Below are 14,857 nucleotides of genomic sequence, written 5' to 3'. Positions count from 1 at the left end.
TATGGAAATCAGTCTCCACAGAGAATAATCCCCCCCGCCCCACTTTCTGATGACCCTGAAGCAGGGGGAGAGCCTCCAACCCTGGGGATCCCCTGCCCCACCTCGGGATTGGCAACCGTAGGCTCAGGGGGGCAGGGTGCACAATAGCAACCTCATGTTGACACACTGACCAACTCCCCAGGAGGCTGGCAATGGGTAGCAATGGTGGGCTCCACTGCTTTCCAGCCCTAATATCAGCCCTTTTCTTGTACCCCTTGGTGGGATTGCAACAAAGCCCATCCTGCTCCAAGGAACGCATAATCATAAACTTGTGGCCTTAATTCTCCCCAGCACAGTGCATCTGTGTCGTCCTTCTCTCCCCCCCACCCTCCAATTGCTCCGGCCACAAGAACTGATGTGTGTGTAAAGTGCTGACAAGTTGCAGCCAATCTACGGTGACCCCAGCAAAAAACTTTCAAGGCAAGTGAGAAGGAGACGTGGTTGGCCATTGCTTTTTCTGCAGAATCCTCCTTGGTGGTCGCCCTTCCAACTACTGGCATTAAGCTTATGAAATCTGATGAAATTGGGCTATACCACACTGCCTTCCCTTCTACAGGAACAGATAACCATGAACTTTTCCAGATCTCATTTTTATCTCTGCAAACATCCTCATAACTAACCGTGATTCTGTTTACTTAGTAAATTCTCCCCCCTGCCCCATCTTCATGGCAATGGATTTATGATAACAATCACTGGTGGGGGGAGCGGGGGGATGAATTAAATAACTGAGAAGCTTGCATGAAATGCTGCCATTTAGCATGAGAAACGTTCCAATTTTAGGATTGTTCTCCGACTGCATCTCACAGTGCAGTTTTCCCCGGAGTGTTTGAAATTGCCAAGTGAACTACTTACCACCTTCCCTTAGTGGCTTCGGCAGGCAGCAGGGAATCTGACCGAGAAAATGTTGCCTACCACTCAGAGGGAAGGAAATGAATGCAAGGTCAGAGATCTGTGGCTTGCGTCAAGGTCAGAAGGAGTCAACCCGCTGCATTCTGCTGGCAGCTAGAGCAGGCAACAGAGGTTGTGGATCGATCATTGCTGCTGCCTTTTCCCTGCACCCAAGGATGGGGAAGGAAGAGGCCATTTTCAGGACAGAGATTCCCTCCCACACAAACATGCATTGTTTGTTCTGGCTGACAGAGAAAGAAAAACAGGAAACCTCTGAGCTGTGCAAAATGCAGAGGATAAGGTTGCCAGGTCCAATTCAAGAAATATCCGGGGACTTTGGAGGTGGAGCCAGGAGCTTTTGAGGGTGGAGCCAGGAGACATTGTGGGTGGAGCCAGGAGCAAGGTTGCAACAAGCATAATTGAACTCCAAAGGGAGTTCTGGCCATCAAATTTAAGGGACTATACATCTTTTAAATGCCTTCCCTCCATTAGAAATAATGAAGGATAGGGGCACCTTCTTTTAGGGCTCATTGAATCGGACCCCCTGGCCCAATCTTTCTGAAACCTGGAGAGTATTTTGAGGAGGGGTACCAATGGGGGGATCCCCTGCCCCCACCTGGGGATATGTCAAAAACAACAGAGTTCGGGTAGCACAAACAAACACAATATATTCAGTTGCTCATAAATTGCTCATTCCATATACACAAACCATACAAACATATTCTTAAAGTCCCAGTCCACAAAAGTCCACTGTATTCCAAAACATGCTTCAAGATGAAATCTTCAATTTCTTGTAAGAAGTGTTGGAGAAGAAAATAGAGACCGGTTTCGGCCACGCCTTTCTCAATCGACACTCACAACGCAAATTGCTGTGTCCAACTTCTCCTAATACAGAATAAAAACAATACAACACAATATTCCAAGAACATATGAACAGTGATATAAAGATACAAAGTACAAAATACACAAACAGACCGCCCTTATCCTTCACCTACCAGTTTTTTGGAATGATCATTCACTAAATGGGACCCAATCCTGCTACGTTAATGGGCATCGCCTCACACAAATTCTACGGCTGGTTGCGTCCCTAATCATCCATGGTCACCCTTGAACCTCATATAGCCACAGTAGGAACATCGTTAAAACACTACAGCTCTGTTCATTTAAAGAAACATCCATACTAAATCATGTTCGTTCAACAAAGATCCTATCCATATACAACACTTGCCGTTTTTACTATAACAATGGCTGAATCACCGGGAATAACATGTAATTTACAAAAATACAGACCAATCCAAACTTTGAATCAAGCCTCTTGGCGTCATAGTTTTTAAAGTGTGTATCCAGTAACTCTCACGTCTCAGGAGATGTTTTTGTATATCAGTTCTAACATAGGGGTGTGATTCAAATTTTTCTAACACCAAAAAAGAAAAATCCATAGCTAAATGGTTTGCTTCAGCAAAATGTTCACTTAAAGGAACATCGTTTTGTAAATTTCTTAGTCTTGAACGGTGTTCACAAATTCTAGTCTGTATAGTTCTAATTGTGGACCCCACATATAATTTGGAACATTTACATTTCAATAAGTACACAGTCCTTTTACTTCTACAATTTGTCCAAGCTGTTAATTTTTTCTTAAAATGTGGCAAATTTATTTCATTCGTACGCCACGCTAATTCACAGACTGAGCAACCTCCGCAAGGGAAGTGCCCTTTAAGTATACTCATCTCCTCATTCCTTTCCATGTTTGCGTCAGCCCTAATCAGCATATTTCTGATGCTTTTTGTTTTCCTAAAACCAACAAAAGGATTCTCACAGTCTGGCACATTCTATACCAAATGCCAATTCCTCTCTATGATTCTCTTTATTTCATAGGACCTATTTTTATTGTATCAAAATCCAGGGAACATTGCAGAGTTTTTTCAGTGGTTAAATACAGTACATCCATCAATTAAGTTTGTGGGAACAGCTAATCGTGATAGCTTAAATTATTTGGACATGTGTGTGTTTTGGACATCTGAAAATAGAGTAGCGGTTAAACCATATACGAAGGAGACAGATAAGAACTCATATTTGATATATGACTCATATTATCCATTACATTTATGCAAACGTTTGCCCTATGGACAGTTTTTGCGGGTTCGACGTAATTCGACCTATCAGAAAGATTTTGTAAGGCAGGCAGACATAATGATGGGACAGTTTCGAGACCGGGGTTACCCTAAGAAGATTATAGGCAAGGCAAAGGAAAGAGCAGAACAAGGGGTCAGAAAACAACTATTAATGGATAACAAAAATGAAAAATTTGGGGCTTTATGTGCCTTTAATTTTGACAATAGGTTCTATTTGAAAAATTTGAATCACACTCCTATGTTAGAACTGATATACAAAAACATCTCCTGAGACGTGAGAGTTACTGGATACACACTTTAAAAACTAAGACGCCAAGAGGCTTGATTCAAAGTTTGGATTGGTCTGTATTTTTGTAAATTACATGTTAATCCCGGTGATTCAGCCATTATTATAGTAAAAACGGCAAGTATTGTATATAGATAGGATCTTTGTTGAATGAACATGATTTAGTATGGATGTTTCTTTAATGAACACAGGTGTAGTGTTTTAACGATGCTCCTACTGTGGCTAGATGAGATTCAAGGGTGACCATGGATTATTAGGGACGCAACCAGCCGTAGAATTTGTGTGAAGCGATGCCCATTAACGTAGCAGGACTGGGTCCCATTTAGCGAATGATCATTCCAAAAAACTGGTAGGTGAAGGATAAGGGCGGTCTGCTTGTGTATTTTGTACTTTGTATCTTTATATCACTGTTCGTATGTTCTTGGAATATTGTGTTGTATTGTTTTCTATTCTGTATTAGGAGAAGGTGGACATAGCAATTTGCATCGTGAGTGACGATTGAGAAAGGCATGGCCAAAACCGGTCTCTATTTTCTTCTCCAACACTTCTTTCAAGAAATAATAATAATAATAATAATAATAATAATAATAATAATAATAATAATAATAATAATAATAATAATAATAATAATAATAATAATAATAATATTTAATTTCTATCCCGCCCTCCCTGCTGAAGCAGGCTCAGAAATTGAAGATTGCATCTCGAAGCATGTTTTGGAATACAGTGGACTTTTGTGGACTGGGACTTTAAGAATATGTTTGTATGGTTTGTGTATATGGAATGAGCAATTTATGAGCAATTGAATATACGGTGTTTGTTTGTGCTACCCGAACTCTGTTGTTTTTGACCCACCTGGGGATTGGCAACCCTAGCAGAGGGAGGAGTGTGTGTGTGAGCACATCTGGGGTGTCTCCTGCCAGCGGTGAATGACAGTGGGAGCTGGACATCATTCTTTCTCTCCCCCCTTTGGGAGCAGCTGTGGCTCAGTGGCAGAGCATCTGCTTGGTATGCAGAGGACCCCAGTTTCAATCGCCAGCATCTTCAGTTAGAGGATCTGGCAGTAGATGGTGTGAAAGACCTCTACCTGGGACCTTGGAGAGTGCTGTCAATTTAAACAATCAGTATTGACCATGATGGACCAATAGGGGTTGCCAGCCTCCAGGTTGGGCCTGAAGATCTCCCAGAATTACAATTGATTTCCAGACTACAGAGTTAAGCAACCAGGAGAAAACGGTTCATTATACCATCTCGCAATCCCTTTCCAAACTCTACCCTCCCCAGATGCCATTCCCAAATGTCCAGGAATTTCCCAACTCAGAGTGAGCAACTCTATCAAGTCAGTATTCCCAGGGCTTTTTTTGTAGCAGGAACTCCTTTGCATATTAGGCCACATATCCCTAATGTACCCAATCCTCCAAGAGCTGAAAGAGCTTTTCTTAAAGGGCCTATTGTAAGCACCAGAATGATTGGATTCATCAGGGGTGTGTGGCCTGGTATGCAAAGGAGTTCCTGCTACAAAAAAACCCGTGAGTATTCTTGTGGTAGAAAACCTTTTGCAAATGAAGAAAAGTCTCCTGGAACCTAGTTCAGAAGGATGCTTAAATATTCTCCCCCTCTGAATTTTATGCAATGTTTTGGGGTGGCAAATTCTGTACTTCTTCACAGAGGTAAAGTCTGAATCCAGAGGCACCTTTAAGAAGAAGATTATATTGGATTTACATCCCATCCTATACTCTGAATCTCAGAGCAGTCACAATCTCCTTTACCTTCTCCCCCCACAACAGACACCCTGTGAGGTGGGTGGGGCTGAGAGGGCTCTCACAGCAGCTGCAGGACAACTCCTACGAGAGCTATGGCTGACCCAAGGCCATTCCAGCAGCTGCAAGTGGAGGAGTGGGGAATCAAACCCGGTGCTCCCAGATAAGAGTCCATGCACTTAACCACTACACCAAACTGGCTCTCGACAAAGACCAACAAAATTTTATTAAGGACATACACATGAAAGTTTATACCTTGACTAAAACTTTGCTGGTCTTAAAAGTGCCACTGGACTCAAACTTTGTCCTGCTGCTTCAGACCAACATGGCTACCACCCTTAAACTATCTTGTTCACAGAGTGACACTGGTGCTTTGGCAATCCATTAATCTTCCCTCGATTTTAGCTTCTGCGTTTTGTCCAGACTGTGGCACGGGCTGTATAGTTTGTCATGGTTTTCAGATCATTCCCCTCCCCCCATTCATATATTGTTCTCCCATCCAGGTGACATATGCAGACTAGAATATATGTGCATTGAAACTGGTGCGGGGCAGATGAATGAACAGAAGGAACTGAGCCGCAACAAACTGTATCGGCACCAATCCCAGGATTAATTTTAGAAATTCTCTGTGCTATATTAGAAGAAAGGTGGAACAGAACGAAGGGCAGAACAAACCCTCAGAACAATATTGGAACAGAACTGGGGACGCCAACCCATTCCTATTTGATAGCTGTACGGAAAAGGAAAAGGTAGGAAGGACAGCTCGTCCTGCAATGACTGTGATCACACACCTTTAATAATGCACTTTCAATCCACTAATCCACTTCCCAACTGGATTTTGCCAATTCACACAGGGCACTTTTGCATGTGCTATATAATGCACTTTCAATCCACTTTCAGTGCACTTTCCAACTGGATTTTTCCAGTTCACACAGTAAAATCCAGTTGCAGTGCATTGAAAGTGCATTATTTAGGGTGTGTGGAAGCACCCACAGTAAAACCCAGTTGGAAAGTACATTGAAAGTGGATTGAAAGTGCATTATTTAGTGTATGTGATTACAGCCATTGATGAAAAAAGAACTGGCTGCCAGAAGTCAAAGATCTGGTGTGTTGTAGGGGTCACGTGTGTTGGACTAGAGTCCAGGAAATCCAAGTTCATCCCCCTCTGCTGTGGCAGCTCAGGGCCAAATGATACATTACATTAGAGTTGCCAGTTTCCCACCTGGGCGATACCTGAAGATTTTTTTGGGGGGGGGAGCCTGGGTAGGACCTCAGTGAGGCATTATGCCAGAGTCCACCGTCCAAAACTTTGTTGGTCTTAAAGGTGCCACTGTACTCAAATTTTGTTCTGCTGCTTCAGACCAACACGACTGCCCACACAAATTTACCTTTTTTTTTTTTTTAAGGGAGATCAACTTATGTGTAGGTTCATCTTCTTTTGGGGTAAATATTTAGAGGGAAAAACATCTACTCTAGATGGCATTACTCCACTGCCACTGCATTCAACAACAGGGATGCAAACAAATTGTCATGAACCCCAAAATTATAAATTCAGGTAGGCAACCATGTTGGTCTGAAGCAACAGAACCAAGTTTTGAGTTCAGGGGCACATTTCTTCCAGATTTTATTCCATTGTTTGTATCTGAAGACGTTTGCTTGCACATGAAAGCTTATACTTTATACACTGGACTCAAACTTTGTTCAGCATATTTATAAGCATGGTTTGTTATTTGGAATGATATAAGACTCTGGAAATGGGATGCAAATGGCTGTTAAAAGTTGAAAACGGTGTGCACCATACTGTATTTTTAAAGCTTGCTAGCAGCCTACCAGAAACGTTGTTTAATGGTTCGGTTCTCTCATTCATGAAAACATTAAGCACAAAACTGGTAAATTTTACAGTAGCGAGGTCACTGTACCGGTCTAGCCCAGATTCTAGCTTTATCTATCTTGTTCCACACCAAGCTGAACACTGCCGAACAGAGATCTATTGCTTTGGCATGCATTTTCGGGGAAAGGGGGAGGGACAACACCATGCAACAGTTCTGCTGGATCTTTCAGAAACCTTAGATCAGGGTTGTCGAACTCATTTGTTATGAAGGCCAGATCTGACATAAATGAGACCTTGTTGGGCTGGGCCAGGCTGTCAGGCCGCGTCATGGGTGTATCTATTTAAAATTAAGTAGCAGAGATATGAACTTTTTAAAGGATAGACAAACACGATTTAAAAAAAAAACACTTTAAAATAAAACATGCTTAAAACATTTGTCTTAAAGGTGCTTTCTTTGTATTTCTCCCGTGGGATTCAGGGAACTGGGCAAAGGAAGCTCTGGCTCTTTCCCTCCCTCCCCAGGGGACCAGGAGGGGAAGGAGCTTCAACCAATGGAGAAAATCAAGGTTTTGCTCTATAGCTCCTGTGTGATTAAGCAAGCCTTGCAAATCAAGCTGAGATGCAGAAGGAAGCAAGCAAAAGGGAGAAGGAAGCAGACAAGAGCCAGTTGCTCGGAGGCCTGATAGGAGCCCTCCAAGGGCCTGATTTGGCCCGTGAGCCTCATGTTTGACACCCCTGGCTTAGATATTATTGACCACTGTATTCTACTGAGATACATCTTGGCACTGGAACTGGAAGGCACTATGTATGGTGGTTCACAAGGCTTTTTTTGTAGCAGGAACTCCTTTGCATATTAGGCCACACACCCCTCATGTAGCAAATCCTCTTGGAGCTCACAGCAGGCCCTGTACCAAGAGCTCTGTAAGCTCTTGGAGGATTGGCTACATCAGGGGTGTGTGGCCTAATATGCAAAGGAGTTCCTGCTACAAAAAAAGCCCTGGTGGTTCAAGTCATTTGGGGGGGAACAGTCTCAGAAGATGGTGCTGAAGGGAGATTTCTGCTCTGCCCATGGTTGCTAACCTGTTAGGTTCTGCAGGGTTAAATTTTATTCCCCCATGCTATTTAATATCTACACCAAGCTGCTACAAGTGTCAGGTTCCCTGACAGTTGTTTGGCTGGTCATATCTGAGGTATATTATCATGTATTCACTGTACCGGTCATTTATTCCATTTACTCCACTGAGCATATATTTACTGTATTGTCTTCAAAGTGTTTAACCCATTCAGCCTGTCTTGCCAGTAATGATTTTTCCAAGTTGTGCAGGAGGTGGCTATCACGGAAAGATGGCTATCTGGTAGTTATACTAATGGCTGGAATTAGCAGAGTAACCTTGAGTGCCCACGTTTACATCAAAGCCTGGGAATTATAACGAACTTTGGGAGGGAGTTATTCTCGGCAATGGCTCATCAGCAGAACGTCATTGCTCTGTACCTGACTCTCATTAAAACTTTGACTATTTTCATATGTGCTTGAGTGCCTGAAGTTGGTAACTGGTAAAACCTTACATTAGAGGTCATCAGGAGGTGTGGGCTGCGGTGTGTCACAAATATGTGGATGACACTCAGCTCTACCTTTCTTTTCCAACCAATTCTGAGGATGCTTTGATGTTTCTGAACCAGTGCTTGGAGTCAGTAATGGGTTAGATGAGGGTGAACAAGCTGAAATGTAATCCTGAAAAGACAGTGATTCTGTGGGTTAATAGAAAAGCAGACTAGGGACTTCAGAAATCCCGTTTTGGATGGGGTTATAATCCCCTTGCCAATCTAAGTTCACAGTTTAGGAGTGCTACTGGACACTAGTCACTTAGAAAACCAGGTGGCTGCAGTGGTTCATCGTGCTTTTGCCCAACTTCTGCTGGTGCATCGGCTGTACGTGTTCTTGAGTCAGTCAGATCTAGCCACATGCCTCAGTTACATCTACACTGCACTACTGCAATATGCTCTTCTTGGGGCAACCCTTGAAGAGTCTTCAGAAGCTGTAGCTTGTGCAGAACGCTGAGGCTTTCCCAGGAGTTGTACTTGCTGCCCTCACTTTACATTTTAAGGAGGCAGCTGAAAACTTTTTAAAATTTAGAACTGTATTTAATTAAAGCAGTCCTAAATTGTGATTTTAAATTTTAGTTTTATGTTTTTTAAAGTGTATTTTAAGGTATTTTATTAATATCGGGAGCTGCCTTGAGCTCCATGGGAAGGAAGGTGGCTAATAAACACTTTAAATAATACCAGCAGCAGAAATGCAGCCTCCATCCATCAGAACATGACCCACAGAGCACAAGAGAGAAGTAGCATTTGATCAAAATCCATAAACAGTAAGTGATTTTAGAGGAAATGAAAAAGTTGCCAATAGTCAGCATCATGGAAGCTTTCCACAAGGACAGCCTAGTAATTAAAAAACGTATAATGCATTTCCCAGATCCAAAATCAAGTATGATAAAAGTGGGAAAATGAGAGCGTCCATGCAAATTATCTGGAATTACTGGGTACATTCAGAACATTCAGGTGGAATTATTTGGTACACTCAGAACAAGGGGCAATCATTCCCAAAAGACATTGCTTCTGAGGTCAGCTAGACTATGCAGTGCCCACACAACTGCTGGCCTAAATGCACAGAGCTTGCAAATACACGCAGTCAGGGCTGTTTTTGAGCAGGAACGCACAGGAACACAGTTCTGGCTGGCTTGGTGTTAGGGTGTGTGGCCTAATATGCAAATCAATTCCTGCTGGGCTTTTTCTACAAAAAAAGCCCTGTGCAAAGCAATGGTAACATCAGGGGTGTGGCCTAATGTGCAAATGAGTTCCTGCTGGGCTTTTTCTACAAAAAAAAAGCCCTGCACACGGCCAATTCTTCCTTCCTTTTCATTCACACTCCTCCTGACTTCTGAGATGCACGTGCCTAATTTACTCGGCACATCCTATGTTCTAGATGAATAAAACGTATCCCAAGTAGCTGTTCTAATCAGCAAATTAGACACCTTGTGAGAAGCTCTGCATTCTTCATCAATGTGCAAGAGAGTTGATTACAGCATTGTCTTTTCTTTTTTTTGCAGCAAGAGACAAGAATGGGCAAAGAGACCTAGCAATGGTAGACCCTCCCCTCTTCTATTTCTGCAACACAGAAGCAGCTAGCACCATATGATAAAAGTGACTTCTGTGTTATAGAAAAGAACAGGTGGTTCTGTTTGATACTCTGAAGAGGTTTCTGCATAAGTTTTGTTTCAAAACTCTAATTCAGAGACAGAAGAAGGACACTCGGCTGAGCTAACTCACAGATGCTGTGGCCAAGCTGGAGATAGCTCAACTCAGAATGAAAGTCTACAAAGACAAAATGGGTGCGATCAGACGGGCAGGTTGCTGTGGCAGAATCTTGGCTTTTAAAAAAGCCATGTGAATTTGGGGCCATTTATGTCAACCAGACACAGCCCCCTAAGCCAGCATCATAGCGCAGCAGGCCTGCGGTTGGTTGTCCACTTTGCTAACACGCCACAACCATGGGGCTGGGTTGGATAATTTTTTTCTAAGTCCCACTGTGCAGTGGGCAGAAACGGACAAGCGTATACGTGCTCCTGGCTGGTTCTATGGGGGCCCTGAAGTGCACGCTGGAGTGGGGTTGGGGGAAAGAAAAGATAAGCCAGAAACAGAGTGGAATGATTGCAGGGCTTATGAGTTTCCATGGTGCACCGGGACAATCAATCAGCCAGAAACCCGCCATGGAAGCGCTTTGCCAAAGAAGCCACCCAAATTTGCCAGTGGCTACTTAATCCATGTGGGAGTCATTTTAGTGCAATGTAACAGTGAGTGGGACACAGGAGCCAGATGTGCACACCCATTTAATCCAGAGGGGAGGGCTGGCTATGGCAAAACAAACTGCTCATGTAATCGCACCCTATGAGTTCCATGTCTGGTATACCCAGCAATTAAAATATATATATATAAATACCAGGTGCAAAATGGACTGATTCAGACTGGGGCCACGGAATGAGGGGATCTAAGCTTCACAGGGAAGGGGAGGGAGGAAGAAAAATCTCAACCTCCGTGCTTGGGTGCTGTGCGCAAGTGATTGGCGGTAGAACTTTTACAGTGGGATATGCCTCTCTGAAGAAGGGTTTTCCTGGAAACGGAAGTAAAGGCGCGTTCCCGTTAGAGGCTTATGTCATACCCACCTCAGCTCTATGTATAAAAAGTTCTTTTATGAACATTGGAAGTCATGAATTTGGATGATTAAGAAGAATGTGGAGATCATAGGAACCTTTTCCACATGACCATATCGGGAGCACCAGCACTTTAATTCAGCCTGCAGGTGAATCGTCTTGAATTTTAAAAGTTGGAAATAGACGCCTTTAAATGGACTCGAGTGAATAAAATTGTTGTTTGGTGATATTTATTATTGAAATTGTGATTGAAAGGTGTTTGTAATTACGTATTGTATTGCTTTAAGTATTTGCTAAATGAGTACCCAGCTTGCTGGGGGGGAAGTGTAGATGACTGGGGAAGGCAATGGCAAACCACCCCATAAAAAGTCTGCTGTGAAAACGTTGTGAAAGCAACGTCACCCCAGAGTTGAAAATGACTGGTGCTTGCACAGGGGACTACCTTTACCTTTATAATGACCTTTTTAAATAGTTACTAAGCTTTTGCAAAAAAAAAAAATCACTATTTATTTCACAGTTTGTTACTTTGTCTTAGCCTCCAGATGGTAGCTGGTGATCTTATGTGATTACAATTGATTTCCAGGCAACAGAGATCCGTTCCGCAGCAAAAAATATTTGGTGTGGAAGGTGGACTATATGGCATTATACCCCATTGATGTTCCTCCCCTCCCCAAAGCCTGCCCTTTTCAGGCTACACCCCCAAAATCTCTAAGTGTTTCCCAACCAAGACCTGCCAAGAACAAGGAAATAATGGGTGAGGAGAAATGAGACCCCCCCTCAAATCCTTGTAGGTAGATCCAGATGGGGAGCCGTGTTAGTTTGAAGCAATAGAATGAAGTTGGACCTTTAAGACCAACCAAGGGCCATTTTGTAGAAAAAGAGGTGGTGGAGCTCATCCAGGGATTATTATGCAGCTGCACCTATTATTCAATCAACAAGGAGGTGGAACTCTCTGAAGGAGGAGGTGGAACTCTCAGAAAGGTTCAGGAGCTGTGCTCCTGTGAGCGGCCACTGAATCCGAGGCCTGAGACCAACACAATTTTATTCAGAATGTAAGCTTTCGTGTGCATGCATTCATCAGATGATGAAATGGGGTACAATGAGCAGTGCGATATAGCTGGTGGGCAGCAGTTAAGCATGCAAAGTAGTACAAAGTTAGAATCCAACAGGAATAGTGTTGAAATTAACAACTTGAAAGAGCACAAAGTTTGGTCTGGGTAGCATTGTGTGGGACAACAACAAAGGCAGTAAACAACAAAGGCAGTAAACATGTCAAAATTGGAGAATGATGATGAGAATGTCACAAGACAATAAATGCAGTGTCTATTAATTGCTCTATTGCTTATCAAGTCTGGGTTAAACAGAGAACACATTTTTCTCAAAGGTGTTCCTATCCATCTAATTTATTTTTTAACATTATAAATACTATTCTATGTCTTATAAACATTATTCATGTATGCTTCATGCAGGGGGTGGTTTGTAGCAGAAACTCCTTTGCATATTAGGCGACACACCCCTGATGTAGCCAATCCTCCAAGAGCTTACTAGGGCTCTTAGTCCAGGGCCTACTGTAAACTGTTGGAGGATTGGCTACATCAGGGGTGTGTGGCCTAATATGCAAATGAGGTCCTGTTAGAATTCCTTACAGGGCTCTTAGTACAGGGCTTGCTGTGAACTCCAGGAGGATTGGCTACATCAGGGGAGTGTGGCCTACTATGCAAAGGAGTTCCTGCTACAAAAAAAGCCATGGCTACATGAATTCCTTGGAGGTCACCAATCCAAAAACTAACCAGGGCCAATCCTGCTTAGATTCTGAGGAGATTGGGCTAGCCTGAGCTATCCAGGTCAGGGCATCCCACTTCTCTCCCCAATGGGGACCCAAAGTAGCTTACAACATTCTTCTCGGTTGCATTGCATCCTCTTGAACGTTCAGGTTGGATTTTGTGCTGTCATTCAACTCTCCCTGAAGGCATTCTGAAACTCCTTCATCAAGCTCTATCCCAGGGGTGTCAAACATGCAGCCCAAGGGCTAAATTAGGCCCTCAGAGGGCTCCTATCAGGCCCCCGAGCAACTGGCTGTCATCTGCTTCCTTCTCCCTCTCTCTTGCGTCCTTCTGCATCACAGCTTGGTTTGCCAGGCTTGCACAATCACACAGGAGCTACAGAGCAAAGCCTCTATTTTCTCCATTGGCTGAGGCTTCTTCCTTGGGGAGAAAGGGGGGAGGAATAGCTTGATTTGCCAGGCTCTCTCAATCACACAATGAGCTTCTGAGCCAAGCCACTCTTCCTTCTATTGGCTAAGGCTCCTGGGGAAGGAAGGAAAGAGCCTTCTTTGCCAGTTCCCCGGATTGCAAAGGAGAGATACAAAGGAAGCACCTTTAAGACCAACGAGTGCTAAAGTTTAAAGCATGTTTTCTTTTAAGTTTTTTAAAAAATATTTGTGTTTGTCTGTGTCTTTTATAAAGTTTGTATCTCTGCTACCTGGCATTACATTTTATGACATACATGGCCCAGCCCAGTCTCATTTATGTCAGATACGGCCCTCATAACAAATGAGTTTGACACCCCTGCTCTATCCTCTTCCTTCATTTGTGTCCTGGCAGTCTTACACAGACTGCAAGCTCTCTGGGGAGGAATTGTGGAGGTTCTATGTTTTGTTTAGTGCATCCACTAATATGTCCCATGCTCATATTTTTCAGTGTGCCACATAGTTTTTAAAAAAAGCTGAAATTGTTATTCCAAGAGGCTCAAAAATTGTTCAGCTGAGACAAGTGATGATGGATTATTTCTGAAATGCCAATCTTGTCTTTCCACTTGTATCTCACCATTCCGATGGATTGCTTAACCCCAGGACTATAAATCATTTAGCAGAAGCTTTAGAAACGTGCAATGATTTATAGACCTTCTCGTGGGAAACGGATTAGCAATCAGGCAAGTCCATGTCTCAGCTATGTGCAACTCCACCCCCCACCCAAGACATCATCATTCAAAAACCAATTCAAATTACATTTAAAAACGGGAAAGCAAAGCTATGCTTACTGTAGCCAATTCATCAAACTTCCCAAAGAGCTCATTCAGAAGCTTCACCAGTTCTTGAGCGGTACATTGTGACGCCAAGCTGGTGAACCCAACAATGTCCGCAAACAGTATGCTGCAAAGAGAAGGAAGGAGACGAAGATGCATTAGTAGGCTGTTCTTAAAGATTTTGCTATTCCAACGGATTGATAAAGGGAACGCTTGACTGCCAATCAGGGATGAAATCCAACCCATCATATGCAACTTGATACCTTGATCTATTTACACAGGAGCCAGCTAATGAAAGAGTATGAATACCCTTCTGTTTCAGGAGGACAATCCAGTTTCAAATAGCTGCCTTCACACACACGCACACACGTGCGCACACAGATAATCCGCAGTAAGGAAAACATTCAGTTCAAATCCCTGAAAATATCTGACCAATCAGAATGCAAGTTCAAACACAAATGAGTTCTGCCTATCCAAGCATTTTTGGGAAAGGAATGTATTATATAAAGTTTGAGAAGTATAATATGAAAATAAAGATTGTTTCAGAGAATGGTCTGCCACAGAGCGGCTAGATTTGAGTCCATTAGCACCTTAGAGACTAAGAAGAAATTTGGGGTATGACTTTCTAAGAGTCAAGGCTTCATTCATCAGATACTATACGAAAAGATGGAGTATCTCTTTCTTAGAAC

The 14,857-nt window shown here is 43.0% G+C and overlaps 1 protein-coding gene across 2 annotated transcripts in view; it reads right to left on the bottom strand.

The window, feature by feature from the left end:
• ADCY1 (adenylate cyclase 1) overlaps window positions 1-14,857 on the bottom strand; it is a 260,520-nt gene that overhangs the window by 106,733 nt on the left and 138,930 nt on the right. For both annotated transcript variants that reach the window (XR_009555859.1, XM_060247765.1), the window contains exon 4: window positions 14,184-14,295. Coding sequence is in view for 1 of the 2 variants with exons in the window: in XM_060247765.1 (XP_060103748.1) it covers window positions 14,184-14,295 (112 nt within the window). In the remaining variant the exon portion in view is untranslated. The remainder of the gene's footprint in view (window positions 1-14,183; window positions 14,296-14,857) is intronic.

The sequence above is a fragment of the Heteronotia binoei genome, chromosome 10 (genome assembly GCF_032191835.1).
Source record: "Heteronotia binoei isolate CCM8104 ecotype False Entrance Well chromosome 10, APGP_CSIRO_Hbin_v1, whole genome shotgun sequence".
NCBI classification, from domain to species: Eukaryota; Metazoa; Chordata; class Lepidosauria; order Squamata; family Gekkonidae; genus Heteronotia; species Heteronotia binoei.
Note: the sequence above shows the minus strand (reverse complement) of the source record. Positions and strands in the feature narration are given on the sequence as shown.